Source organism: Rhodamnia argentea, chromosome 11 (genome assembly GCF_020921035.1).
Source record: "Rhodamnia argentea isolate NSW1041297 chromosome 11, ASM2092103v1, whole genome shotgun sequence".
Classification (NCBI taxonomy): domain Eukaryota; kingdom Viridiplantae; phylum Streptophyta; class Magnoliopsida; order Myrtales; family Myrtaceae; genus Rhodamnia; species Rhodamnia argentea.
The window spans coordinates 13,990,633-14,015,283 of NC_063160.1; the positions used below are offsets into that span (position 1 = coordinate 13,990,633).

General features: G+C 41.9%; 3 protein-coding genes across 6 annotated transcripts; all 3 read left to right on the forward strand.

Annotated features, from left to right (window-relative positions):
- Positions 1–2: 2 nt before the first annotated feature.
- Positions 3–5,430, forward strand: LOC115736451 (MLO-like protein 4). 3 transcript variants are annotated; one of them, XM_048272606.1, is made up of 16 exons: positions 3–128; positions 270–402; positions 519–576; positions 675–898; positions 1,255–1,371; positions 1,465–1,519; positions 1,619–1,713; positions 1,967–2,041; positions 2,497–2,582; positions 3,390–3,439; positions 3,805–3,845; positions 3,952–4,140; positions 4,236–4,271; positions 4,377–4,444; positions 4,580–4,640; positions 5,070–5,430. In XM_048272606.1, the coding sequence occupies exons 2-16, from the start codon at positions 283–285 to the stop codon at positions 5,424–5,426; spliced, it is 1,632 nt and encodes a 543-aa protein (XP_048128563.1). In that variant the 5' UTR covers positions 3–128; positions 270–282; the 3' UTR covers positions 5,427–5,430. The 3 variants fall into 3 exon arrangements, with proteins under 3 accessions (XP_048128563.1, XP_048128564.1, XP_048128565.1); XM_048272607.1 differs by lacking the exon at positions 3–128 and having other exon boundaries at positions 323–402; positions 670–898; XM_048272608.1 differs by lacking the exon at positions 3–128 and having other exon boundaries at positions 342–402; positions 737–898.
- Positions 5,431–5,951: 521 nt separating this feature from the next.
- Positions 5,952–9,749, forward strand: LOC115736263 (protein EARLY-RESPONSIVE TO DEHYDRATION 7, chloroplastic). 2 transcript variants are annotated; one of them, XM_048272610.1, is made up of 5 exons: positions 5,952–7,166; positions 7,418–7,588; positions 7,720–7,780; positions 7,885–7,970; positions 9,212–9,749. In XM_048272610.1, exons 1-5 carry the CDS (start codon positions 6,166–6,168, stop codon positions 9,417–9,419), a joined length of 1,527 nt encoding a protein of 508 aa, XP_048128567.1. In that variant the 5' UTR covers positions 5,952–6,165; the 3' UTR covers positions 9,420–9,749. The 2 variants fall into 2 exon arrangements, with proteins under 2 accessions (XP_048128567.1, XP_030523724.1); XM_030667864.2 differs by lacking the exon at positions 7,720–7,780 and having other exon boundaries at positions 5,953–7,166; positions 7,418–7,584; positions 7,886–7,970.
- A 7,965-nt stretch (positions 9,750–17,714) lies between these two features.
- On the forward strand, positions 17,715–24,644 carry LOC115736259 (histidine kinase 1). The gene is made up of 13 exons (XM_030667859.2): positions 17,715–18,127; positions 18,888–19,130; positions 19,237–20,034; positions 20,219–20,466; positions 20,722–20,881; positions 21,080–21,206; positions 21,299–21,388; positions 21,597–21,791; positions 21,894–21,963; positions 22,035–22,077; positions 22,294–22,434; positions 22,654–23,847; positions 24,182–24,644. The coding sequence occupies exons 1-13, from the start codon at positions 17,741–17,743 to the stop codon at positions 24,395–24,397; spliced, it is 3,912 nt and encodes a 1,303-aa protein (XP_030523719.2). The 5' UTR covers positions 17,715–17,740; the 3' UTR covers positions 24,398–24,644.
- The last annotated feature ends 7 nt before the right edge of the window (positions 24,645–24,651 follow it).

Below are 24,651 nucleotides of genomic sequence, written 5' to 3' on the forward strand. Positions count from 1 at the left end.
TCATCAACCTTAACACTGACCCGTTCCCATCATTACTTACTTACAGAAACAACCCATGAATCAAGAACTTGTTTGATCATCTCGTGTTTGAGATCTCATTTTGTAATATTCAGGCATAACCCACCAAAGTAATGCCACCATTCTTGATCTGCCATAATGCAATGATGATCCGTCTTCGCGCAAAAGTTTCAGCTTCAAAACTTGTTATTGTCAGTCTATGTTCTTGAACTTTTAGTCCTTTTTTAGGCGAATCTGTGTATTTGGGATAGAGCTTGAATCAGTATGGAGGAAGCGGGAGGTGCATCGCTCGCCGAAACACCAACCTATGCGGTCGCAATTGTGATCAGCGCCATGATAGTGCTCGGCACCTTCTTCCAAGCTTCCTTGGAATGGTCTGCAAAGGTTAGCAATTATCACCATCTAGAAGATGATCATTTTCCTTGTACATTCGAGGACAGAAGTGTCTCTGTCCTGATTTTTCCCTTAGTTTGATGTCATGTCTATTTCCTTGTACTCAGTGGTTGGAAGAGAACAAGAGGAAAGCTCTGGCTGCTGCTCTAGAGAAGATCAAGGATGGTATAGCCCACCAAAACACTCACAATTGCCCTCATTTCGTTTCTTTTCCTTTCATTTTTGGGGGAATGTGTGCTCCTAACGAGGTTCCCCCAGAACAGAGCTTATGCTTTTCGGGCTTCTCTCGCTGCTGATGGGTCACTGGATCATGTACGTCGCGAAGATTTGCATCAAATCTTCAACCTCGAGCAGCCGGTTCTATCCTTGTGTGAGAGAAGATGTAATCAAGGCGCTGGAGAGTGTCGTCTTCCCAAGTTTGAAGAAGTTAAATGAATCAGTTTATAGCATTGACGTGGTCATAGGGAGAAAGAATCATTGTCCTAAGGTCACTCATATTGCCACATCCATTGGGTTATATTATTCATGATCTGTGTATAACTATGCTGTATTGTTCAACATGTTATTTCTCTCTGTACTTCTGATTCTTGAAAGCCATGGTACAGCTACCGATGCACTGCTCAAAGTCGAAATTGCATTTGAAAATGTTAGTCCTAAAAACCATCTTATTTTGCCTTCTCGAGCCATTGCAAGCTGCAGGTGTCTGAGTCTAAACATCATAGAAGTCGATATAACTTAAGAGGTGGTGACAGTTTCCCTTGTGTGATGTAAAATCATAATCTACTTGCTCTGTGTCTGTCTATGAGACCTTACTCAGAAAAAAAAATATGAATTCTTCTTCAGGGGCACGAGCCTTTCGTTTCATATGAAGGTCTCAAGCAGCTTCACCGCCTACTGTTCGCCCTTGTCATTGTTCATGTATCTTACAGCTTCGCAGCCATCACCCTGGCAATTACTAAGGTAATCAATGTTGTCAAGGGGATAACTTCTTGTTGAATCCCATAGTTTTTATAAGAGTTCTTCATTTCGCTGAAAACTATTTCCGCTGAAAAGATATATAGTTGGCAAACATGGGAAAACCACGCCAAGAGAATGGCCATTAAGGAAGGTAAAGGTGCTCCTATTTTCCCTCAGGAGCAGTTAATCTTCTGAAGTAATGTTTTGGGTAATGGTTACATGCTGAGGCGTTTCTTCACGTATCGTCCAGGATCTCCAAACAAGATGAGGATGATGAGATTGTCCACCTTCATTTTCCACCACACCTTGCATCCATGGAGCAAGGACAGAGTTCTTGTTTGGCTGGTATCGAGACAAATAACCAATCTTTCACACATACAGCAGTACACATGGCATGTGAATGTACATAGCCTATGTTTTATCTTTCTTTTGGGTTTGAAATTCCTTCTTTAGTTATTAAAGCTTGTCTTGTTTCTATGCTAATAAAACGATTCTCCAAACAACTTTCATCTGCAATGGCATTGCTCCAAATGGTTTACTTTGACTTGTAGACATTTACCTCGAGATATCTCAATTGGCAGTCATACTTTGTTCGCAGCTTTGCTTCAGCCGCCAATTCTGGAGTTCTATTAACCGAGTGGACTACATGGCTTTACGGTGGGGCTTCATTACTGTAAGTGCTTTTATCAGCAGAGGTGAAGTTCTCCCGCTAATTTGACTAGTAGACGGAGAGTGGCTGAGTGGTTATCTTGTAGCTCTTGTATGGTCTGACTCTTAAACTGAAGTTCATCTCTTGCTCTTCCTGGCCTTATTTTCCGACGGTTTGTCTGAATTTGTTTTGCACAAATTTGGTTATCGTTCAGGTAAAGCAAATGAATTCATTTTACCGTACATAATGATAAACTCGACGCTTTGCAATTGGACTAATCTGCTGTCTTTTTTCCTTTTTGAAAAAGAAGAAACTTACTTTTAATCGGAGTTGTCGCGTGGAATTCATTCTCATTACTGAAAATGCTAAGGCTTAAGGAATTGTAGAGAATTCATTTGCCATACTGAAGACTTTAAGAGAGGCTTCAAAGTGTCAATTAGACACTTGCATTTTGACAGCTAACTTTTCTGGAATTGTAGACTCATAAGCTTCCCCTATCTTATGATTTCCATAACTATGTGGTCCGGAGCATGGAGGAGGAATTCCGCGATATTGTTGGCATTAGGTAACCTATTTCTCTCTGCTTAAGGTTTGTACTGACTTAGTCTGCTGTAACTTCAGACAGTGTGAAACTTTTACTTGATTTACCAATTTGACCATATGGATACACTGCTAGAAGGCTGCATAACATGCTCTTCATATGCTCAAAATGCCCAATCTTGTTCTCCGATCATCAAGCTTAAGCTTAAGGATGTGGTGTGTGAACCAAAAGATGCTTCTTTTTGCCTTGATTACATTGAACTTTAAACTATTTGGACAAGTAGTGTTTCTTCAGATGCTATTCGACAATCGGACCAAGAGATAGCCGGGATAGAACATTTAAGTCAGTCCAATTTTACTCAGCAAAGTTGTTACCTACACCACATCTCTATAGCTGCAGCAGTTTCCTATACTCGAAAATAGCTCTAGGCATTATCTACAAGTCTCAAATGAAACCAAACAGAACTCAATTGATTGTGTATAAGGAGTTAACCAAATAGCAGAACACACTGTAGAACTGGAGAGGGGAAAAAAAAAAACACGGTCAATTGGAACCAGCTCTCAGACATGTAATAACGTACTTCTAGAGAAGCTAATGTGAAAGAGTGTATCGAAACAAAGATACACGGCAGTTATAGAAGGTACTTGTGCTTAACTCTTTAAAGATGAATGTCATGGCCTAGTTTTGTACTTAGGGGTCGATCCACTCCACTCTTGTTCCTCTCTTCAGTGCAGCTTCACATTTTGCAGATTTCTTCGTCTCTCGGGAGTAGCTGCAGCAAGTCTTATTGCCTGAGCTAATTGGAGCTGTCTTTTTGGATTTTAAATGCAGGTTGCCCTTTTGGATATACGCGATATTCTGCATATTCTTAAATTTTCATGGTAATTCTCTCCTGGTCAGCTCACATATCTTTGGAGGCTTTACAATCGTTTGGAGCAATACAACGGATTCGGTCTCACTTGTTAGACTTCGACTTGGCTCTTTCTTTTATTCACCAAAGGCTTTCTGTACCAACAAGTATGAAGTATCTATACAAGGAACTTCGTTTCTCTGTAAAAGAAAAAAAAAATTTGCTGAGGAGAATTCGGTACCCTTTCCAATTTTTTCATTTTCGATGTTTCATAGGAATAACAGAATGATATCTATAGCAGGCCCAATTAATGAGAAAAGGCTTAGTCCAGTGTTGTTGTTGCTTGTTAAAGCTTGAATCAGACGTGTTATTTTTCTCTTGACGTACTTTTTGCAGGAACCAACATCTACTTCTGGTTTTCCTTCCTTCCGGCAATTGTAATGTCCCAATCCTAACACGGTCTCTGCTTTAAATATGACGATCGACTGCACGGAGCTTGTTCAATTCGATAACTTGCTTTCTTTTGTTCATGGGACACAACAGCTGATCCTTCTAGTTGGCACCAAGCTACACCATGTGGTGGCGAAGTTGGCAGTCGAGATCAGGGACTGCTGCCCATCCACAGGACATCATCATCATCATCATCATCATCATCTTAATCTGCGGGACGAGCTCTTTTGGTTCGGCAAACCGAAGCTTCTCTTGTGGTTGGTGCATTTCATAACCTTTCAGGTAAATATCATCTAGAGAACTTATCTGTTTCCCCGTAAACTAAAGACTACTCTTAGATGCAAGCTCAAGTCCTGCTCCTCCTCTTTAACTGACAGAACGCGTTTGAGATGGCAACTTTTATCTGGTCCCTGGTAAGAACTCAGAGAACTTTCAAGACTCCTATTTGAGAAAGAATCGCCGCAATTCATCTTTCTAGAGAATACATCGGCTTTAGGGGTTGCTTTACCATGTTTCAGTGGGAAATTCAGGGTGCTTCTTGTTTCATGGACAACGACAGATTCCTGGTGACCCGGTTAATATTCGGGTATATTCATTGCTTTTACTTTAATTTTCGACACTTCTGATCTTCAGGAACCGCACATAATAATAGCATTATAGTTATTTTTTGTGCTTGATTCAGACTCATCACAAACTTTCCGTTCTTTGAAAGTTGTTGCAGTGTCGTTTCCCAGTTCTGGTGCAGCTTCATTACTTTCCCTCTTTACGTTTTGGTCACACAGGTTTGCTCTCTCTCTCTCTCTCTCTCAATAGCCATCGTCAATGTCATCATTGGTATCAAGGACACACTTCCACGACGATATCATAGACTAAGCCAGACATGGCTCCCATAAAAATCACCACATGAACAGAGGCCGACAGACAGACTTCGCATGATTGCTGCGTAATCATCAGATTGACCAGCGTCACGACCGGTCAAGATCTCTGCAATTCCAAAATTGAAATTAGCAGTTTTCACAAGATGCTTTACCACTTGCCAAATCTAGACTATCCGGCTTGAATAGAAGGCAGTCCATGTTAGGAATTGCAATCTAAAAGTTTAAGCTGGGTAAAAGGGCAATTATGTGTATATTAAGAGCATATAAACCCATTGTCAAGTGATGCGTGACGTTTCAACATTTAAGAATTCCGACAATTCTATATTGCTGCAGATGGGCTCAAGTTTCAAGCAGGCCCTGATCTCTGAGAACGCGAGGAGATCGCTCAGCATGTGGAAGCTGCGGGCCGGCTCCAGGAGTAGCTGCACATCGTCCAGCTGGTCCCTCCTCCACGAGACCTTGGCCACGTCAACGAACTGCTCACTAGACGAGCAGGCCAGGACCTCCAGTTTCTCGACGAGTAGAGGCGGCTCTTTGAGGACCAAGATCCCACGCCGTGAGGCCGCACTATCCACCTGGGGCAGCCACGAGACCCCGAAAGAGCTTATTTCGGAAGATCCTTACCATTGCAGTTCAAGTTCCGATGACTGCTCGGGGGGCGGCGGTGAGAAGAACGGCGAACGACACTAACAGCTTCGTTACAGTTGCAGTCCACTTTCTAATCGTCATTAGAGAATCAACAGGTTTCTGATTCAATCTTTTCTCCAGACCCAATCCATCTTTGTACGAACCTTCCAATCGTTGATGAGTGGTTCAAGTCCAAACCTTTGCAAGCATGAAAAGCCATAGAAGTAACTCACCATGAATTACTCCGACCTGGACAGCAGTTGTAGGGTCAAACCGTGCGAAAGCAAAATCCTTAACAAATCCAAAAGTCAAACCAGTTTTTGTCTGGAATCACTGTTTGGTCTGATTCTCAAAAAACCGTCGCGAAATATGGAAGGCCGTGACTCGATCAATCCAAAAACCAGAGAAGAATTTATGCCTGATGAATGCCACGTAGGCCGTGCTGTATCCATTGATTGGCTGCCACGTGCCCCCCCCCGCGCTCCTCTTCTCTCTCTCTCTCTCTGTGGCTTTTTTCACAGATTTCCGACATCCCCCACTCTTTTCTATTTAATTAATCAATTGATTGGCCATTAAGAATTCACCGGTAAAAGCGCGGGAAGCTCTCGAGACGGGACAGTTGATTTTAACCACCGTCCCCACCTCTGTCTCTCCCTCTTTCTCCCGCGGTCTCTCCACGTTCTTCGACGCTCTCTCGCCATCTTCATCTTCTTCTTCTTCTTCTTCCTCTTCACCGTGAAGTCTCTCTCATCGCGCAAATCATCAAATCGATCCCTCACGTCGACGACGAGCCGGGGACGCCATGTCCTCTCACGCCTCCAAGCCCTCTCTCTACCCGGAAGTCCCTCGATCGAACCCCGAATCCTCTTCCCCCTTCGTCTCGAACCCTAACCCTGACCCCCATCCCTCCTCCTCGTCCAACCTCTACCCTTCCCTCGACATGAAGGACCTCGTCGAGAACCTCTTCCCCGACCACTACGGCCACGATCCCTCCTCCCGCCGCCATGGCGGCGACCCTGTCGGAGACGACCCGTGGTCGCCGTCCGCGCCTCCCGACTCCACCGAGGAGGTCCTCATCCGGGTCCCCGGCGCGATCCTCCACCTCATCGACAAGGAGTACAGCGTCGAGCTCGGGTGCGGTGACTTCTCCGTGGTCGCCCTTCGCCAGGGCGAGAACGCCGTCGTGGTGCTCGCGAGCGTGGCGGACGAGGCCCAGTGGCCCCTGACGAAGGACGAGGCCACGGTGAAGGTCGATGACTCACATTATTTCTTCTCGCTCAGCGCGGTGGACAAGACGAAATCTGGGTCCTCGTCTGGGTCCGATTCGAGCGATGATGAGGGTAAGAAGAGAAGCGGGGCATCGGATGATCCGCTGAATTACGGTTTGACCTTCGCATCGAAGGGGCAGGAGGGGCTGCTGAGGGAGTTGGACGCGATTTTGGAGAAGTACAGTGCGTTCTCTATACAGAAAGTATCTCGAAAGGCGCAAAAAGGAGAGGCTTTGGATGTTTCTGTGGCAAAGGAGACTTCACCGGCGGAATTGGAATTGGACGGGAAGAAGAAGGAGATCATGGAGGATAGGTGCAGGGCATATTGGACGACATTGGCGCCGAATGTTGAGGATTACAGTGGGACTGCAGCAAAGTTAATTGCAGCAGGGTCTGGACAGTTAATCAAGGGTATTTTGTGGTGCGGAGATGTGACTGTGGATAGATTGAATTGGGGTAATGAGATTATGAAGAAGAGGCTGACTCCTGGAGAGAAGGCTGAGATCGATAAAAAAACACTTAAGAGATTAAAAAGGTATCGAATTGCATTAGCTTTTGAGCAATCATACCTGTGTTTTTGGCTGCATTCTAGATTTGTACTTTAAAATCTCGGTCTATAGTTTTTATTGGTGGATTGTGAGTAGGGACCACTTCAATACATACTTTCATATTAGATATTAATGCAGCCATTTTGAATTTCATATCGAAACAAGTTCATGGAATAGTGCTTGCCTTGATAAATACCAATTGATTATTTGTAGTAACGTGGCTTCATTTTCCCTTTAGGGTAAAGAAGATGACAAGGATGACCGAGAAAGTGGCATTAGGTGTTCTATCTGGGGTTATTAGAGTCTCCGGATACTTCACAAGTTCAGTGGCAAATTCTACAGTGGGCAAGAAATTTTTTGGTCTACTGCCAGGGGAAATGGTCCTGGCTTCACTTGACGGATTTAGTAAGTGAATGTGTTTAAGCTGCTAATGTGATTTAAGCAGATACTCTGCTAGCATCTGTTCCTGTCTGTTAGTTCTGTCAGTTTTCATCACTTTTTTAGCCCGTCTTTTCTACCTTGCACTATTCACTCTGACAATCAACTAATCAGTCTCACTGAAGATCCTGCGATAAGGGTTGAATCCATTTGCTCAAGTCAGAAAATGCTTCAAGCCTTCACCAGCACTCTATTCTTACAGATATACTACTAATTTTCTTTCTTATTAATCTTGAGTATCAACATTTGCGATTTTACTGTAATGCAGACAAGGTGTGTGATGCGGTTGAAGTGGCTGGAAGGAATGTCATGGCTACATCCTCTACTGTGACAACTGGACTTGTATCCCATAGGTAAACTGTTGTTCAATAATATCTTTTGAAGAGTGGTTAGTTTGAATATCAAGGGATAGGATCCATAGACATAGTTCAGCTGTTGAAAGCCAAGTAAGCCACTAGTAAAGTTACGGGTTATGAAATGCAATGTAGGTTGTGATGATTTTTGTGGTTTACCGGTGTTTGCTGACCTTATCATGGATGGTATACATCATGGTCAACATATTGGAAATTTGGAACCCACTATCTCCATTCACCCATTATTAAAATTTCGATGTTGTAAATTCCCATGACAGTGGCATATATCATAAAATAAGGAGGATAAATAGTTTCTTGTTACCAGGTTTCTTTTTTGGGTTAAAACGAATGTCTTTATCAATATAAACAACAACACTGGGGAGATTAACCCTGCTACAAGCCCAATCATTCTGTAATCACATTGCTTTGTTTTAGAAAATTTTGGGCCTAATGCCCTAAAAAACCTCTAACTTTAGCTCTTGTCCTAATTATACCATTTGTGTCATAGAAAAAGGTACAATTCCAATTCTATCCTAAATTTTTATTTTTCCCATAAAAAATCTTAACTTTAGGTATAGCTCCAATTCTACCCTAAACTTATTTTTGTCTCGTAAAAAAACCCTCAATTTTAGGTCCAAAATTCTATCCTAAGCTTCTTCTTTTTTGTCTCATAAGCTCCAATTTCAATTTTACTCTAATTCTTTTTTGTTTCATAAAATATCACCAATTTTTACCCGAGTCATAAATCTGCCTCCATTAACCCTCCATCAAAATCGCTCTTATTGATTTTGCGCTCGATTTGCGATCCCTCATGCTCGGGGATGTCCAGCTCTAGAGAGCTCGCGCTCAAGTAGCTCATTCTTGGGAGTTTTCCATTTCTCGATTGTCAATAAGAAATTTTGGACGGAGGGTTAATAGTGGTAGATTTATGACTCAAATAAAAGTTTGTGATTTTTTATAAGACTGTACAAATCTAGACTGGATAGTAAAATTGGGACAACACCTAGAGTTGGGAGTTTTTCATAGGACAAAAACACTTTAGGGTAGAATTGTGATAGGACCTAAAGTTGAGGATTTCTTACGGGACAAAAAAAGTTTAGAGTAGAATTATGACTGGACCTGAAATTGGAGGTTTTTATGAGTTAAAAGGTAGAATTGGGACAAGGGCTAAAGTTAGAGGTTTTTTAGGGTATTAGGCCGTAAATTTTGTACGTTAATTTTGCAAGTTGTCTACATTGCAGGTATGGGGAAGAAGCTGGCAAGGCAACACATGAAGGGCTTCATGCGGCAGGGCATGCTGTGGGGGCAGCATGGGCTGTTTTTAAGATAAGAAAGGCGTTGAACCCTAAGAGTGTTATTAAACCTTCTAACATTGCCAAGTCTACTGCCAAAGCTGCTGCTAAAGCTGCTGCTGCTGAGGCGAAAGCTAAAAGCAAGAAATCTAAGTAATTCCTTTATGGAGAGTTTGAATTGGTGATAGGTTAGATGCAGCTTCGCAGGGTTTGTGTTGCCTTCTTCTTTGCTGAAATCAAAATTAAGATCCAAGCAAATTGTCATGTACCCCGGTTTTGTCAGTAGGTGACGCATGATTGGTTTTGTAGCTAACTTTTATTTGCCCATTGCCAGTTCTATCGGTTGTAAGTCGATATAGGAACCGTAGAGAAATTGCTAGATGTGATGGATTTTAGGAATAATATAAGAAATTTCTTAATGTTTGTTGAATTCTCTTCTATACGGGATATTGGCATTAATTTATCTTACCAAAATGATTTTCAGGCATTTGATGGTTTTGATGGTCTTGAACACAGGCAGAGTCAAGAGAATGTAGTTAGATAAAGTGCTTTCATGATGCCCTGTGGTCTGACTATATTGGTCAAAAAGAAAGAAAGAGCTATAAGTTAAAGCATTTTCCTCCAGCTGAGGTTTAAGCAAGAAACTTGTTTTGATATCTATGATGGGTGAAAAACATCTGAAGCTTTATGACTTGGCGGAGTTTTGAATATGTATACATGTTGGTTGGTCGAGGAAGAGGCTTTTGCAATTTTGTGCTCAATTTTGTTTTCTCAGTCCATGTGCCCTAGTTCACGGGCATCTTAGGGCGTGCATGATAATCATTTCGCTTCAGAAATCAACTTCTGATCAGAAGTTAGATTTTTCTACTTCTACTTAGAAGCATAAGTTGATTTTTCTACTTCTACTCCGTAAATTGATTTCTGATCATAGAAATTCGTTTGGTAATAGTTGAAAGCTCTACTTCTAAAACATTATTAACAGAAAATCTTCTATAAAGAATTATTATAGACCATCGAAAAATTTCTTTAAAAAATAATTTTTTTATTTTTTAAAAAATAAAAAATATTTATTTTTTATTCCGGTGGCCGGAGATGGCGACTCGACGGCGGCGGAGGGCGGTGGTGGTCGGCGATCACAGCCGGCAGCATGCGGTGGGGGGATGTGGGCGACGGTCGGCGATCACGGCCGGCGACGGGGGGCGAGCAACGGTTACGACAGACGGCGGGCGGTAGGAAGGGGCGGGCGATGGTCGGTGGTTGGCGGTGGTCGCAAGCGGCGATGGGCGGTGGTCGGCGATTGTAAGCGGCGGAGGTGGGTGTCGATGATCGGCGGTGATGGCGTAATGAAAAGAAAGTGAGGCGAGAAGTACTTTATGAGGTCTCTGTTTTTTTTTTGTCCAAGAAGCACTTATTGAGTTGAGAAGCTACTTTTTTTAACTTCTCAAATTGGGGAAAAATCAACTTCAGAAGTGAAAAGTAAAAGTTTTTACCAAACGAATTTATGCTTCATAAGTTATATTACCAAACGGATTTCTACTCCGGAAGCACTTCCGGAGTAGAAATCCACTTTTAGAAGTGTTACCACGCGCCCCTTAGGGCGCGCATGACAACATTTATGCTCTAGAAATTAACTTATGGCCAGGGTGCACAAAGCAATACTTCTACTCTAGAAATCAATTTCTGGCCAAAAAAAGTTTATTTTTCTACTTTTGGAAAGAAGTAAACTTCTTTTTCTTCTTCAAGTGGCTCTAATACTATTTCTAGAGCAAAAAAAAAAAAATCTACAGAAGTAGAAATAAAAAAGTTACGTAACCAAATGGATTTCTGCTCCAGAAATTATGTTACCAAATGGATTTCTTCTCCAAAAGTGAGCCCCCTTAACTTTCACAATCTGAAGATGAGCAAGCATATGCAGGGAATTGTCTATTTTATAGATGTCTCATCTACTTTTATCATGAACAATATGTCAGCTGGAGAGATATACCGCGCATACATCAGGGAATCAAGGTTACTCGTGCAAAAGCATGTTGCCAATGTTGGCGTCTGTGTTCATTATTTATCAATGCATGGGAGGATGTGGACTATGGACAGTTGACCGGTCGATTTTGCTTGTGTTGTATTGGAAATGCTTCAGAAACAGGTGACAGATTAGAGCGTCGGGTATCGATGGGAGCAAAGATTGCAGAGCTGTTTGATCTAGGTTAGAGAGTTGGGAGTTCCATTTTGATTATTTCCATAGTAATTTGGGTAGCCCCCATGGTTTTGTTCTTGTATATAGAAGTCTCTGGAATGCTCTGCCATGACTGAACCGGCACGGGGAAGAAACAAAAATGACAGTGTGGAGCATGATCATCGTTTTCTTCTATTTGTTCTAGCTACAAGAACTGATGTTTCCGTTTTGCATCCCACAGTTTCATTGGTCAATAAGCAGACATCACTCTCTCAGAACCCAATCTTCACATCTTAGAATGGTTTTTGCTCTTCTTGAGCTTCACTTCCATCGCCATCAAGACCACCCAATTGGGTGGCAATGGTTAATGCGGCTTCTACTCCAGAGCTCCTTTTGACAGTGGATGTAAATTTTGGCTCCACTCAGACACTCGCCATGAATGGAGCTTCCACTCTCGCTCCCAAACAGACGCCCTCTGCCCCCACCAATGTCATGTAATGCCCCTATTCTGGAAAATGGCCAATGCCTTGCTCGACTTTGTGGAAGTGTGCGTCTCTGCGCACGAAGTTAAGGCGTGTGATGTGGAATCTTGTGGCTAGCCTTATTTCTCTTTTAAAAAAAAAAATCTAAGAAAAATAGGACTGCATCTAGTACGTTTCAGTTCTCTAATCATCACATGAATGGAACCTAATCGAGAGCCAGCTCGAATGGATTGTGATTTGAGCTCGAACCGATTCCATCCATCTTCCGGAAATTTAAAAGCATGGCGGTAGTTACATTGTTCCAAGAGACTTTCGGTCTATTATTCGACACTCTTGTGATTGATGCTCCAAACGCCAACATCGTACGGTACGGACAATTGTGGGATGGGGTCTGTCTTGTTCCTTTAATTTGCTCCACTAGCTCTCGCTCTCCCATGGCCCAAGATTTTCTTCTTGGTTCTTCTGAGCTTGCGAGTCTTTACCTCAGCGAATCAAATCTTGCTTTTTGAGTTGATTGTGTTCAACGCAGCATCTCTAGTCGATCCGATTTGTCTGATGCTGATTAGGAGGAGCTGATCTTGGAAGATATGTTGGAGAGGGAGTCTTGATCATGAACTTGATAGATTTGACTATGAGCGAACTGTTTGGGGGTTCTTGTAATCTTATCATATCAACACAAAGTCTAGTTGCGAGCATGAAACCGAAAGCACCTTGATAAGATAGCTGCTGTTCTTGTACCCTTCAAAGTTCCCTAAGCTTTTGCCACCGGATTAACACAAGAGTCATGCCAGCCGCTCCACGTGATGCATGGGGAGATTAATCTGAGTCGAGAAATTGAGTACCTAGCTTTATAATATCGAAATTCCTTTCACTAGGAACATGTTCTTCTCCTCACCACGTACTAGGATGGAATGCTTATTGTTATGGAGACATATTTGGTCTCTTGGGATTCAGTCATAAGAAAGTTATCCCCAGTACCAATTACAGTTTGCCACGTCACTTTCGGAAACAAATTACTCGGTTGAATTCATATCTACATACCAAACCAGAAGTACACTACACGTAAAATGGCTGCTCTTCCTTGTTCCTCCTTTCCAACTGTTGGTTCAAGCAATGAGCTAACTCACAAATTGGGTCTTGGATATGTGGTTTGTGATGTGGAGTCACAAAACTTGCATCCTAGAGGGTGAAATGTGCCAAGTCCAAGGCGTGTTAAAGAACAACCACAAGGCAATAATCTCTCTGAGAGATCCTTAATCAAATATTATCAAGCCGCCCAGGGCATTAGTCCTCAGATATTTGGATTGCCATGAACCTAACCACCCACTAACCCAATCTTTATAAGCCTTCTTTTCATCATTTTCTACTATTGTTTCTGGGTTTTGGTCCTGAGCTTTAGATGCTTCTTTTCAGTGATTAAATGTAATCTATTCGAAAGATTTTTCTTGACACTAACTTTTGATCGTTGTCACCTTTTACTTTCCAGTACAAGGACCAACCTGAGTTGCATCATCCGCGCATGACAGATTAAATCCTTAATGAATTCGCCACCTTTCTGCATGCACTAGATCATAAAGTTGGTGTTTTTCTCAATTAACATGAGATTAGCAAGTTGGCAAGAATTCATGTGGTTGAGGACGAGTGTAGCTGTTTATTAACACCCCATATGGATCATGTCTGGTGTGACTGGATAAGAACAATAGATATGTCCTCATAGTGGAGTCTTTCCAGTGACATTGGATTGAAGCAAAAGTAAAAAGGAGGCATTGATTTTTTTTCACTTGCCAATTCCCATCTGTTCCCCTAGTATGATATCTGAGACATGTAACACTGAAGCATGCACTTGAAAATTCTTTATCTGATAGAGAATGCCTCTGGCTGCTTCTTTTTGGACCTTGATCAGAAAAACTGGTTGAACTTCTGCAGAAGAACGGCCCAGCTAGATCTCTAACACTTCTCTCTATCATTGCTTGATGGGATTCCCTTGACATCCGGCTTTCCATGCGTAAGGTCCGGCTTACACATAATGAGACATGATTACGTATTTTCGATATCTGGTGTATGCACGTCTCTTGCCAGTTTAACCGTTTTCGGAAAACGGCCGTTCGACGGTCAAGTCAGCAACGTAAAAATGCAGCTTTGGTTCTTTTAACAGAAAAGGAAAAGGTTGCTCAAAATTGGATCTAAATTGTGAATTCTACTGGTTCAGACTGCTTGAAGGCGCCTGCAAGTGCAAGTTCAATTGAAATCAGATACAATTTGGTACATTGGTTCTCATTTGGATTCCAAATCAAGATGAAGTTGCAACTTTCCGTTAGTTTTTTTACTGTTCATTATGTGATTTTATCTGTTTATCATGTCTTTCCCTCTTTCCCCATAGGAAGATGAAAATTTCAGACCAAGATTCTCCCTCAGTCTTGTCCATTGATTTTCCAAAAGGAGACGGGCTTTTGACTTTTGTCTCCATGAATTGATTCCTGTTCTCAGGAAACAAAAGTTTTGATTGACTCCCTCTTCTGTTGGTGTAATTTTGATACTATCTAATGATTAGACAAAGTGAAAACTGTTGGGGCAAAGCATGATGGTTCTGCCCAAGACATTGTACATAACAAACGTTATTTGCTAGACATCTATTCATGAAGTTCATAGGAGATTTTTAGGGGGATACCACGCGAGGAGAAAGTATTCATAGGAGGAGATCTAAATGGACATGTTTGGTCAAAGTAGTAAAGGTTTTGACAGAGTTCATGGAGGATTTGCCTATGGGACTAGAAATAAGTTTGGCGAAGACATCTTGAGCGTTGCATTAGCTTATGGTTTGATGTTGGCAAATACCTTGTTTAGGAAAAGAGAGTCACATCTAATCACTTTTCGCAACGATCAAAATTGTAACCAGATTGATTTCTTTCTTGCTAGAAAGAGGGTAGAGCCTCGTATGTAGATTGCAAAATCTACCCTGGAGAATGTGTAGCTACGCAACATAAGTTGGTGGTCTTAGAGGTTTGGTATAACAAAATACAGAAAATGCAGAGAAGTGCTCAGAACCCTAGAATAAAATGGTGGAAGTTAAAAGAGGAAAAACAAACAGATTTCAAGGAAAGAATGCTTCGGGAAAGACCGAGGCAACTAGAGGGCGAAGTAAATATGATGTGGAGCGAGATGTCTAACTACATCCAGAGAGTGGGAAGAGGGATGTTAGGGGAAAGTAGAGGGAACGAACATCAAACAAAGGAAACTTGGTGGTGGAATGAAGAGGTGCAGGAGGCAATTAAACAGAAGAAGGAGTGTTTCAAATGTTTGCATAAATGTCCTAATGAAGAGAATTTGCAAAAGTTTGGATTGGCGAGAAAAAATGCCAAGAAAGCTGTGCGAGAGGCTAGAGGCAAGGTTTTCTCCGATATGTACAAAAAACTTGGGAGTAAAGAGGGAGAAAAAGGTATCTATAGGCTTGCAAAGATAAGGGACAAGAAAAGTAAAGACTTGACACAGATTAGATGCATCAACGATGAAAATCAAAAACTCTTAGTAAGAGATGCAGAAGTTAAGGAAAGGTGGATGAGTTATTTTAACAAGCTTTTTAATGGAGAGAACGATAGAAGTGAGGTGGATTTGGAGGACACTTCTGATAATTTAAACAGAAGGTTTGTGCGTAGAATTAGAGCGCATAAAGTTAAGGAGGCATTAAAAAAGATGAAGACTAGTAAAGCCTTGGTACCCGATGGTGCCTCTATTGAAGTGTGGAGATCTTAGGGGATGTGGCAATAAGTTGGTTTACTAACCTTTTTAACAAGATTATCCGAACTAATAATACGCTTGATGAATGGAGGAAGAGTATGCTTGTACCTATCTACACGAACAAGGGGAATATCCAGAATTGTTCCAACTATATAGGCATTAAGCTGATGAGCCATACAAAGAAGTTGTAGGAGAGAGTTATTGAGCATCGTTTAAGAGGACCAAGATTTCTATAAATCAATTTGGATTTATGCCAAGAAGATCTACCATGGAGACTATCTTCTTGATACAACAGTTGATGGAGAGATATCGATAAAAGAATAAGGACCTACATATGGTGTTTATTGATCTCGAGAAAGCGTATGATAGGATTCCAAGAAAAGTTCTGTGGTGGGTTCTTGAGAAGAAAAAAGTACCTTCAAAGTATGTAGATGTAATCAAGGATATGTATGATGGTGTTACTACATGTGTGAAGGCTTGTAATGGCACATCAAGTTATTTTCCAATCACAGCAGGTTTACACCAAGGTTCCGCTTTGAGCCTTATCTTTTTGCCCTAGTTATGGATGAGCTAATAAAAGATATCCAAGATGAGGTATCATGGTATATGCTATTTGCATATGATATTGTGCTTATTGATGAGACTAAGGCTGAGATTGGCGCTAAATTAGAATTACGGAGAAGCACGTTAGAATCTAAAGGATTTACGTTAAGCCGAAGTAAGACCGAATACATGAAGCGTGAGTTCAACACGGCAAGAGGAGGAGATCAAGAATCCGTGAATATACTCGGACGGGAGGTACGCAAGAAAAATGCTTTTAGATATCTGGTATCAATATTGCAAAGGGGGAGATTGATGAGGACGTAAGCCATAGAATCAGAGCAGGTTTGATGAAATGGAGCAGTGCATCAGGATTTTTGTGTGATCGCAAAATGCCTCTTAGGCTAAAAGGAAAATTTTATAGAACAGCATTAAGGCCTGCAATGCCATACGGAGCTGAATGTTGGCCAGCACTGAAGCAACATGAGCATAAAATGGGAGTAGCATAAATGAGGATGTTAAGATGGATATATGATCATACAAGGATGGATAAGATAAGAAATAAAGATATTCAACGAAAGTTGGAGTAGTACCGATGGCGGAAAAGATGAGAGTACATAGATTGAGATGGTTTGGAGATATTTTTCGAAGATCCCTAGATGCTCCGGTAAGGACAAAAGTTTATTACCGAGAGCACGACATGAAAAAAGGAAGAGGTCGTCCGAAACTTATATGAGGGAAAGTAGTAAAACAAGATTTAATGAAGTGGAAAATGGATTGGCATAAGGTTTGTCTTAGGAAGGAGTGGATGAAAGCTATTAGCATTGTGGAAGGGGCAAAATTTCTATGTTCCAAATTGTCTTTTTTAGTCCTTTTTCCCTATATATATTTTTATTTTTATATAATTATTTCTTTTCTCTCAATTGGTCTTACTTTTATTTTATTTATTTTTAGGTTCATCAACCCCCGACCCCAACTAGTTTGGGATAAAGGTAATGTTGATGTTGATGTTGATAATATTGATATGTTCACGAAGTTCATTGACATTCTCGATCTATTTCGGCAGCTTTTAAGAAGCAACGTAACGATAAATTCCACATGCCCAGAAAGTGTTCTCGTCCCAAACATTCTGATATCAAAATTTCAAAACCAGAATGAAGAGAAATCTAGACACAACCACCTTCCTCTTAGTTGAGTTTGAGTATTCCGAAGAACAACATGGTAAAATCTTTTTAAGCTGTTGGAGCTAAAAGAAACTAGGTACAAGAAGCTTGGCACTATTGTGTGGTCACCAAGCGGAAGCTGGTAACCTTGCCTTGTCTGTGTCATGGTCATAAACAATGTTACTGATGAAACTTCGGCTACACTAAACCTCCGATTCGACTCCAGCAGTCGAATTTGCCGAGCACAGTAACGTGCACTGAAAGAAATTTGCACTAAAGAGGTTTGTGGGTGGATGAGGAATATAATATTACACCACTCCCTCCACATTTTGAAAAAAAAAAAAAGATTTGATCCACCAAGATGTGCCTTGCCTTCAAAAAGTGGGAAATGACACAAGAAGCAGTATACTCACAACACCACACGCACACGCACACGCACGCATACACAGAGCAAAAAGCTTTCTCTTTCTCTGGAAATGCACACTTAATAAGACTCAGGAGTGAGCGAGTCATCATGGCAGAGAGTTTTGGTGCTGCAACACCAACGACCATATGCTCTGATTGCTCATCCCCGCCCGTCACGCCGATGGGGACGCCTTTAAGGAAGGTGTTCGAGAGGATTTCAGGCCTTGCCTATCCTTGGAGAAGGGGGATGGCGCTGCAGGGCCGCCGCCGGGTTTTTCATAGAGATGTTCAGCAAGATGAGCTCCAGTATTCAAGCGCTCATTGCCTGTCATCGTACTACAGCGTCTTCGCGGCTCGCTTGGCCATCATGGTCAGTAAAATTTTCTTACTACAGGGTCTGTTCAATGGTGTGATGAATGGTGATCATGTCCTTTGACAAAAAAGTGACTGATTTTCGATGAAATGAGCAGCTGTGTAGTATGATATTAGTCATTGTCCGTGTGATGTGTGTTGCCAATAGCAAGTAAATGTAAAATCTGAATGAGCATGGCCATTAGGTTGGTAAAATCAACGAGGATAACAAATAGTTGAAGAATTTGTCCAATTCTCAGCTGCCTGAACTCTTTAAGTCCTCCTTGCTGCCTTGATTCTGGATATGCGCCAAGAAAAAAGTTCTTCCAAAGCACATTTTCTGGATTGTGGCACCGGTATGCCGAATTCATAAATCGCATGCCGCTTGTATTGTATCGACTAGCTGATCATGCGAACTAATTTAGGCCATACACTCTGGAAAATGATGACTGCATTAAGATTTTTGACAGTTTGATGTGAATGATCAGATAGTTCTATTATTTACTTCCGGGGAACTAAAAAATTGTCTGAGATCTCCAAGTGTTTTGCTTTTTGTGAGCTTGATGTTAAGGATTTAACGGTGAAATCTTAGTTGACAATAGTAATTCCTCTGTTCTCAAACCATTTCTGAGATTCTAGAGGTGCTACTGATACGTATTCTTTCTTTTTGTCTTGACCAACAGTGAGTTTTAGTCCTATTAGACAGTCTCATGAATGTGAACAGAAAGAAAATGCAAGTGCTCAGCTATCGATTATTGCGGATTGTGGTGTTTTCGCAGGTTATGCTGGCCATTCTAATTGGGTTGCTCACAATACTAACGTGGCATATCACCAGAAGCTATACCACAAAGTCTCTGAACAGCTTAGCGTATGGACTGCGTCATGAGCTCTTACAGCGTCCCCTATTACGGATGTGGAACATCCTGAATTCCACCGTCGAGATCACAACCGCTCAGGTTAAGCTCTCGGAATATGTGATCCGGCGGTACAACAAACCTGCCACTCAGGCTGAACAAGTCCAGGTTTGTCTTTGACAACCTTTGGTTGTTATCAGAAGCCATCCAACAAACTTCTGGTTTTCTTAGGCATATAATACCCTTGTCAGTAACTAGTCCATTTCTTTGGCAGCTGTATGAGGCAATGAGAGATGTCACGTGGGCGCTGTTTGTGAGCCGTAAAGCGCTCAACGCAATAACAATCAATTACCGGAACGGCTTTGTCCAGGCTTTCCATAGAGATCACAGGAGCAACAACACGTTCTACATATACTCCGATCTGATGAACTATTCAATCAGCAGCAGCGGGTCTTCCAGCCTCGATACGCTTCCGTCACTCCAGGGATGGAACGACCAAATGATCCACGGCAACATGTCAGCAACTTGGTACCGTGTACCTCTCGACCCCATCACAGGCGAGAAGATAGGCAAAGCAAGGACAATACTGCCTGATGATCTCATCAACATTGCTGGGCTTTCTCAAGTCCCTGATGGGGTAGCATCTTGGCACGTGGCCGTGAGCAAATACTCAGACTCGCCGCTGCTTTCGGCAGCATTGCCCGTGTGGGATCCTTCCAATGAGAGTATAGTGGCAGTCGTGGGCGTGACCACAGCGCTTTATAGCGTCGGCCAGCTAATGAAGGAGCTTGTTGAGTTTCATAGTGGGCACATTTATTTGACATCTCAAGAAGGTTACTTGCTTGCCACCTCTAGCAACACTCCTCTCTTGATCAATTCGACGAACGGGCCAAAGCTTATGATGGCCATCCATTCTCAGGATCAAGTCATACAGTTGGGAGCCGAGTGGCTGCAGAGGACCTACGGAAACAATTTTCCTGCAGGTCATGAAGTTCATGTAGAGAATGCCAAACTCGACCGACAGCACTATTACATTGATTCCTTCTTTCTGAATTTGAAAAGACTCCCTATGGTAAGCTTAAAGATAAATGTACGTGCATAATACACTGTACACTTGACAAATATAAGGTCATTGGTGACCAAATTGATGGGAATTTCTCCATATTGTGCTCTCCTTTCCCACAAAATTTGTCCAAATGCACACCTATCACTTTAAGCATTTCACTAGAGAATGAACTGAGCAACAATTTTTGCAGGTGGGAGTGATCATCATACCGAGAAAATATATACTTGGGAAGGTGGATGAAAGAGCCTTCAAAACATTGGTCATACTCATATCTGCTTCGCTATGTACCTTGGTGATCGGATGCCTGTGCATTTTTATACTGACAAATGGAGTATCAAAGGAAATGAAACTGAGAGCAGAACTGATAAGCCACCTTGATGCAAGGAGGCGAGCCGAGGCATCAAGCAACTACAAAAGTCAATTTCTAGCAAATATGAGGTGACCCTCCATCTTAATCTTCAGAAAGTTTTTCTTTCATCAATTTGGGCATCAATGGTGATGGGAAAAGGGAGAATATATGAAACTTAAAAGACACTTGGCTGTTTCATTATTTGGATAAAAGCGGGCGCTGTGGAAATGGATTTCTTAACTTCTATTGACTGCTGGCAATAATAGGAATGATATCTAGGACTATTAAGGTCATGAGCACATACTTAAGTCTACCTTCTGATACATATATATCTTTTGTTACAGCCACGAATTGCGGACGCCTATGGCTGCAGTAATCGGATTGCTGGACATTCTTGTTTGTGATGATTGCCTAACAAATGAACAATACTCAACGGTCACCCAAATTCGAAAATGCTCAACCGCTCTGCTTAGGCTGCTGAACAATATTTTGGATCTTAGCAAGGTCAGATACATAGAAGAGCTAAATCTTGCCTTTTGCAAGTATCTGCAGCAATACAAATATACGTGCACTTATACAAATATGTAGCACACATTTGTGCAGGAATGAGCGAGCGTTTGCAAATGTTGATGATAGTATAAGTTGCGGATGAAACACACACATTGTACTTTTTCACTCTAATTGTCTTCTCTATGTTATCAGGTGGAGTCTGGAAAACTAGTGCTGGAGGAGGCAGAGTTCAATTTAGCACGAGAACTTGAAGGACTTGTCGATATGTTCTCAGTGCAATGTATCAATCACAACGTGGAGACTATCTTAGATCTTGCTGGTATGACCTTTAAGCAGGAACTCTACTATCAGCAACTAGTATGCTGAAAAATCCTCACGCAGCAGGCCTCATCAATTTTCTTTTCCTCGCAGACGATATGCCAAAGTTAGTTCGAGGGGACTCTGCCAGGGTTGTCCAAATATTCGCCAATCTTATCAGCAATTCTCTCAAATTTACTGCATGTGAGTATTGCTAGTCTCACAAGGCCTGATTGCATGCTGGAATTAAACAACAACATAAAGAAACAGCAAGTGGTAATCTATAATCAGGATTTCAGGGGACCAGAATCTGAGACTAGTTCAGAACAATATACATGAGTTTGCAAAACACCATAAAGAACACCTAAACTTTCTGTATCAAGAGTAATTTACCATCTGCGGTGATTGCCAGCGGGTCATATTGTCATTCGAGGATGGTGCGGAAACTCAAGGACCTTAAGTGACTATGTAAGGCTTCCTCTTGAGCATAAAATATCCATTTCTTCCCTTAAGACAAAGTTGAAGCAACATGGTAGTCACGCAAGAAGGGCATCCAAGAATGACCACAAAGTGACTCTCTGGTTCGAAGTTGACGACACTGGCTGTGGTAAGGTCTCTTAAGTTTCTCCATACCATACTGCATCGGCGTAGTTTTTTTCTTTCATTTTTTTGGCTCGGGATATCCATTGAGCATTTTCTCTTCTTGTAGGAATCGATCCAAGCAAATGGGAATCTGTTTTTGAAAGCTTTGAGCAGGCTGATCCATCAACAACTAGATTGTGAGCTCTTCAAATCATCTAAAATATAGATCTTTTGCAAAATCTTACTCTTCTTCTTTGCATATGTTCAGACATGGCGGCACTGGTCTTGGCCTATGCATCGTACGAACCTTGGTGAGTTGATTTCTCATAAAATCTCGGTCATGTGCAGCAAAAAGATGGCGAGGTGGAAAAAAAGAATGCTTACATTTACAAGAAAGATCACAAGAAGAAAAACCAAAGACAAAAATCAGGATAAAGGACACTTACTCAACCAACTACACCATAACAGATTCGGATTTTTAAATGAGCGTTTGTTTAGAATCTCACCTTACAAGCACGTGATTATAGGTCAACAAGATGGGTGGAGAAATCAAAATCATCAAGAAGAATGGCCCGGGAACTCTCATGAGACTGTACTTACTTCTCAATGCGCCTGTTGATGGCACAGAACATAACTGTTCAGTGGATTATGCCAAGGACAGCATAACAGTACGTACCGTTTTTTCCAAAATTCTCCACTAGAGCAACAGCAATTGATTTTTCAATCCTTACATGTACACTATAACTATTACAAAGGCTCAGGTGCTTCAAAAAAAGAATTAAGATTGGCGATCACAAAACGGTTCAACTTTGACATAGATCAAAGGCGAGAACAAATCCACAGCAGACAACTTTCATTAATAGCATTGGTCCATAATTTGAATGCAGGTGCTACTTGCACTTCATGGAAGCACTGGCAGATTTATAACGTCCAGGTGGTTGCGCAGAAATGGAGTTTTCACCCTGGAAGCATCTGGATGGAATGAATTGACCCAGATTCTTCAGGAACTCTTCCAAGGCAGAAATCCAGGTGATCCATATAGGATCATCGATGTGGAACATGCACATGAACTGCCGAGATCAGAAGTGACAAATTTCGAAGAGATTCGAAACGAAGTCCTTATCATTGTCGTGGACATAGGACTTCTTGACCTAAACACAGATATATGGAAGGAACAGCTCAATTGCCTAGATAAGTACCACGTGAAGGCAAGGTTCGCGTGGATGCTAAACCATGACACCTCCAACGCCATTAAGGTGGAGCTCCGAAGGAAAGGACACATACTGATGGTCAACAAGCCGCTATACAAGGCCAAGATGGTTCAAATTCTGGATGCTGCCATAAAGGAGAGGAATTCAGAACTCCTGAAGAGGAGCTCCCATTCTTCAAAAAGCGTGAATAAAGAAGGGGAGTTGCATGAGTGTCTAGAAATCGACTCTGAGCACTATGAGGGAGTGAGCTCGGATGAAATGGACACAGTTGAAACTTCACATACTGGTTGTATCAATACATTTCCTGGAGAACAAAAGCAACAGGAAGGGATCAAAGCCCCCCCTCCTCTACAACACAGGACATCAAACTATCACTCATTCGATCTGTCTTCCAGCCATAACAATTTGGGGAATGAAGAAGAAGCATGTCAAACTAGTCCCCCTTTGGACCGCCCGAACAATGTCGAAGGCAGACTCAAGTGCAAGAGGAGCATGTTTTCTTCAAAAGAAAAGGAACAAGGAAATTCAGAAGCACAAGAACAATTGCTAGTCAGCAAGCGTCCTCAAGCTGAAGGCAATTTGTGTTCCGATAAAAAAATGGACCAGAAAAGGTCTCTGGACGGCCTGCGCATACTACTTGCTGAAGACACGCCAGTGCTTCAGAGAGTTGCTACGATCATGCTGGAAAAGTTGGGGGCTAAAGTCATTGCTGTCGGAGACGGCTTGCAGGCGGTGAATGCCCTGAACAGCAGACTAGAGATAGATGCAGAAGACTTCAGGAAGACGTTGCATTTGCAAGACGAGGACAGGATACCTCAAGCAGGAACACGGAGTTGGCAACCTTACGACCTGATCCTTATGGACTGTCAAGTAAGAGATGAATGCTCTATGACTCTTTCTTTTGGTCATGAACCATATTTATTGGTGTGTTATCTCCAAATTTGCAAGCTTTCACTAAAGGAACCAACTCAAGCACGACAAAAAAGAATTAATGATCTGTCTCCAAAACGATAGCAAACTTAGTCTCCAGGGATTCTTCCTAGAAAAGGGTACATTTTGTTTGTTCATTGTGTCGTCCTGAGACAATACTCTTGAATCTGTTTCATCTCCTTTGCTTGTACATTCTCTCTTCCTTGCCATGCACTGCCCGTCAACCGTCTCTTGATCCTAGATCTGTTTCCTGCAAAAAAAAAAAAAAATACAGATGCCCAAGATGGACGGGTACGAAGCGACCAAAGCAATCAGAAGATCGGAGGCTGGAAGCAGCCTGCACATTCCGATCGTCGCGCTAACCGCACACGCCATGTCGTCGGATGAAGCCAAGTGCTTGGAGGTGGGAATGGACGCTTACTTGACAAAGCCAATCGACTATAAGCTCATGGTGTCCACAATCCTGTCTCTCACCAAGGAAGTGAACTAAAAGAGCTTGATAAGACACGCAACCCCATCTTCAATCTGTAAAGATATCTGAGTTTCTCTAGCTTACTTCCGAGAATCTTTTGGACATGAATTTCAGGGAACAGTGATCATCTGATTCTGTTCAAACTTTCACTTATCACAGCTACAAAGCAAAGCACTAGAAACACAGCATCAAGATCCGCAAGAACGCCAGAACTGTCTTGCAAACTTTTCTGAAGTAGAAGTCCGAGTAGCTATTGGTGAAGCGATAAAAAA

Excerpts from the sequence above, each read along its gene's own strand:
- LOC115736259 (XM_030667859.2), top strand. The coding sequence starts at position 17,741 with ATGACACAAGAAGCAGTATACTCACAACACCACACGCACACGCACACG. Across the intron at positions 18,128-18,887 it reads CGGCTCGCTTGGCCATCATG|GTTATGCTGGCCATTCTAAT; the intron begins GTCAGTAAAATT and ends GTGTTTTCGCAG. Across the intron at positions 22,435-22,653 it reads ATGCCAAGGACAGCATAACA|GTGCTACTTGCACTTCATGG; the intron begins GTACGTACCGTT and ends ATTTGAATGCAG.
- LOC115736451 (XM_048272606.1), top strand. The coding sequence starts at position 283 with ATGGAGGAAGCGGGAGGTGCATCGCTCGCCGAAACACCAACCTATGCG. Across the intron at positions 577-674 it reads TCTAGAGAAGATCAAGGATG|AGCTTATGCTTTTCGGGCTT; the intron begins GTATAGCCCACC and ends CCCCCAGAACAG. Across the intron at positions 2,042-2,496 it reads TACGGTGGGGCTTCATTACT|ACTCATAAGCTTCCCCTATC; the intron begins GTAAGTGCTTTT and ends CTGGAATTGTAG.
- LOC115736263 (XM_048272610.1), top strand. The coding sequence starts at position 6,166 with ATGTCCTCTCACGCCTCCAAGCCCTCTCTCTACCCGGAAGTCCCTCGA. Across the intron at positions 7,589-7,719 it reads TCACTTGACGGATTTAGTAA|TCAACTAATCAGTCTCACTG; the intron begins GTGAATGTGTTT and ends TCACTCTGACAA. Across the intron at positions 7,781-7,884 it reads AATCCATTTGCTCAAGTCAG|GACAAGGTGTGTGATGCGGT; the intron begins AAAATGCTTCAA and ends TACTGTAATGCA.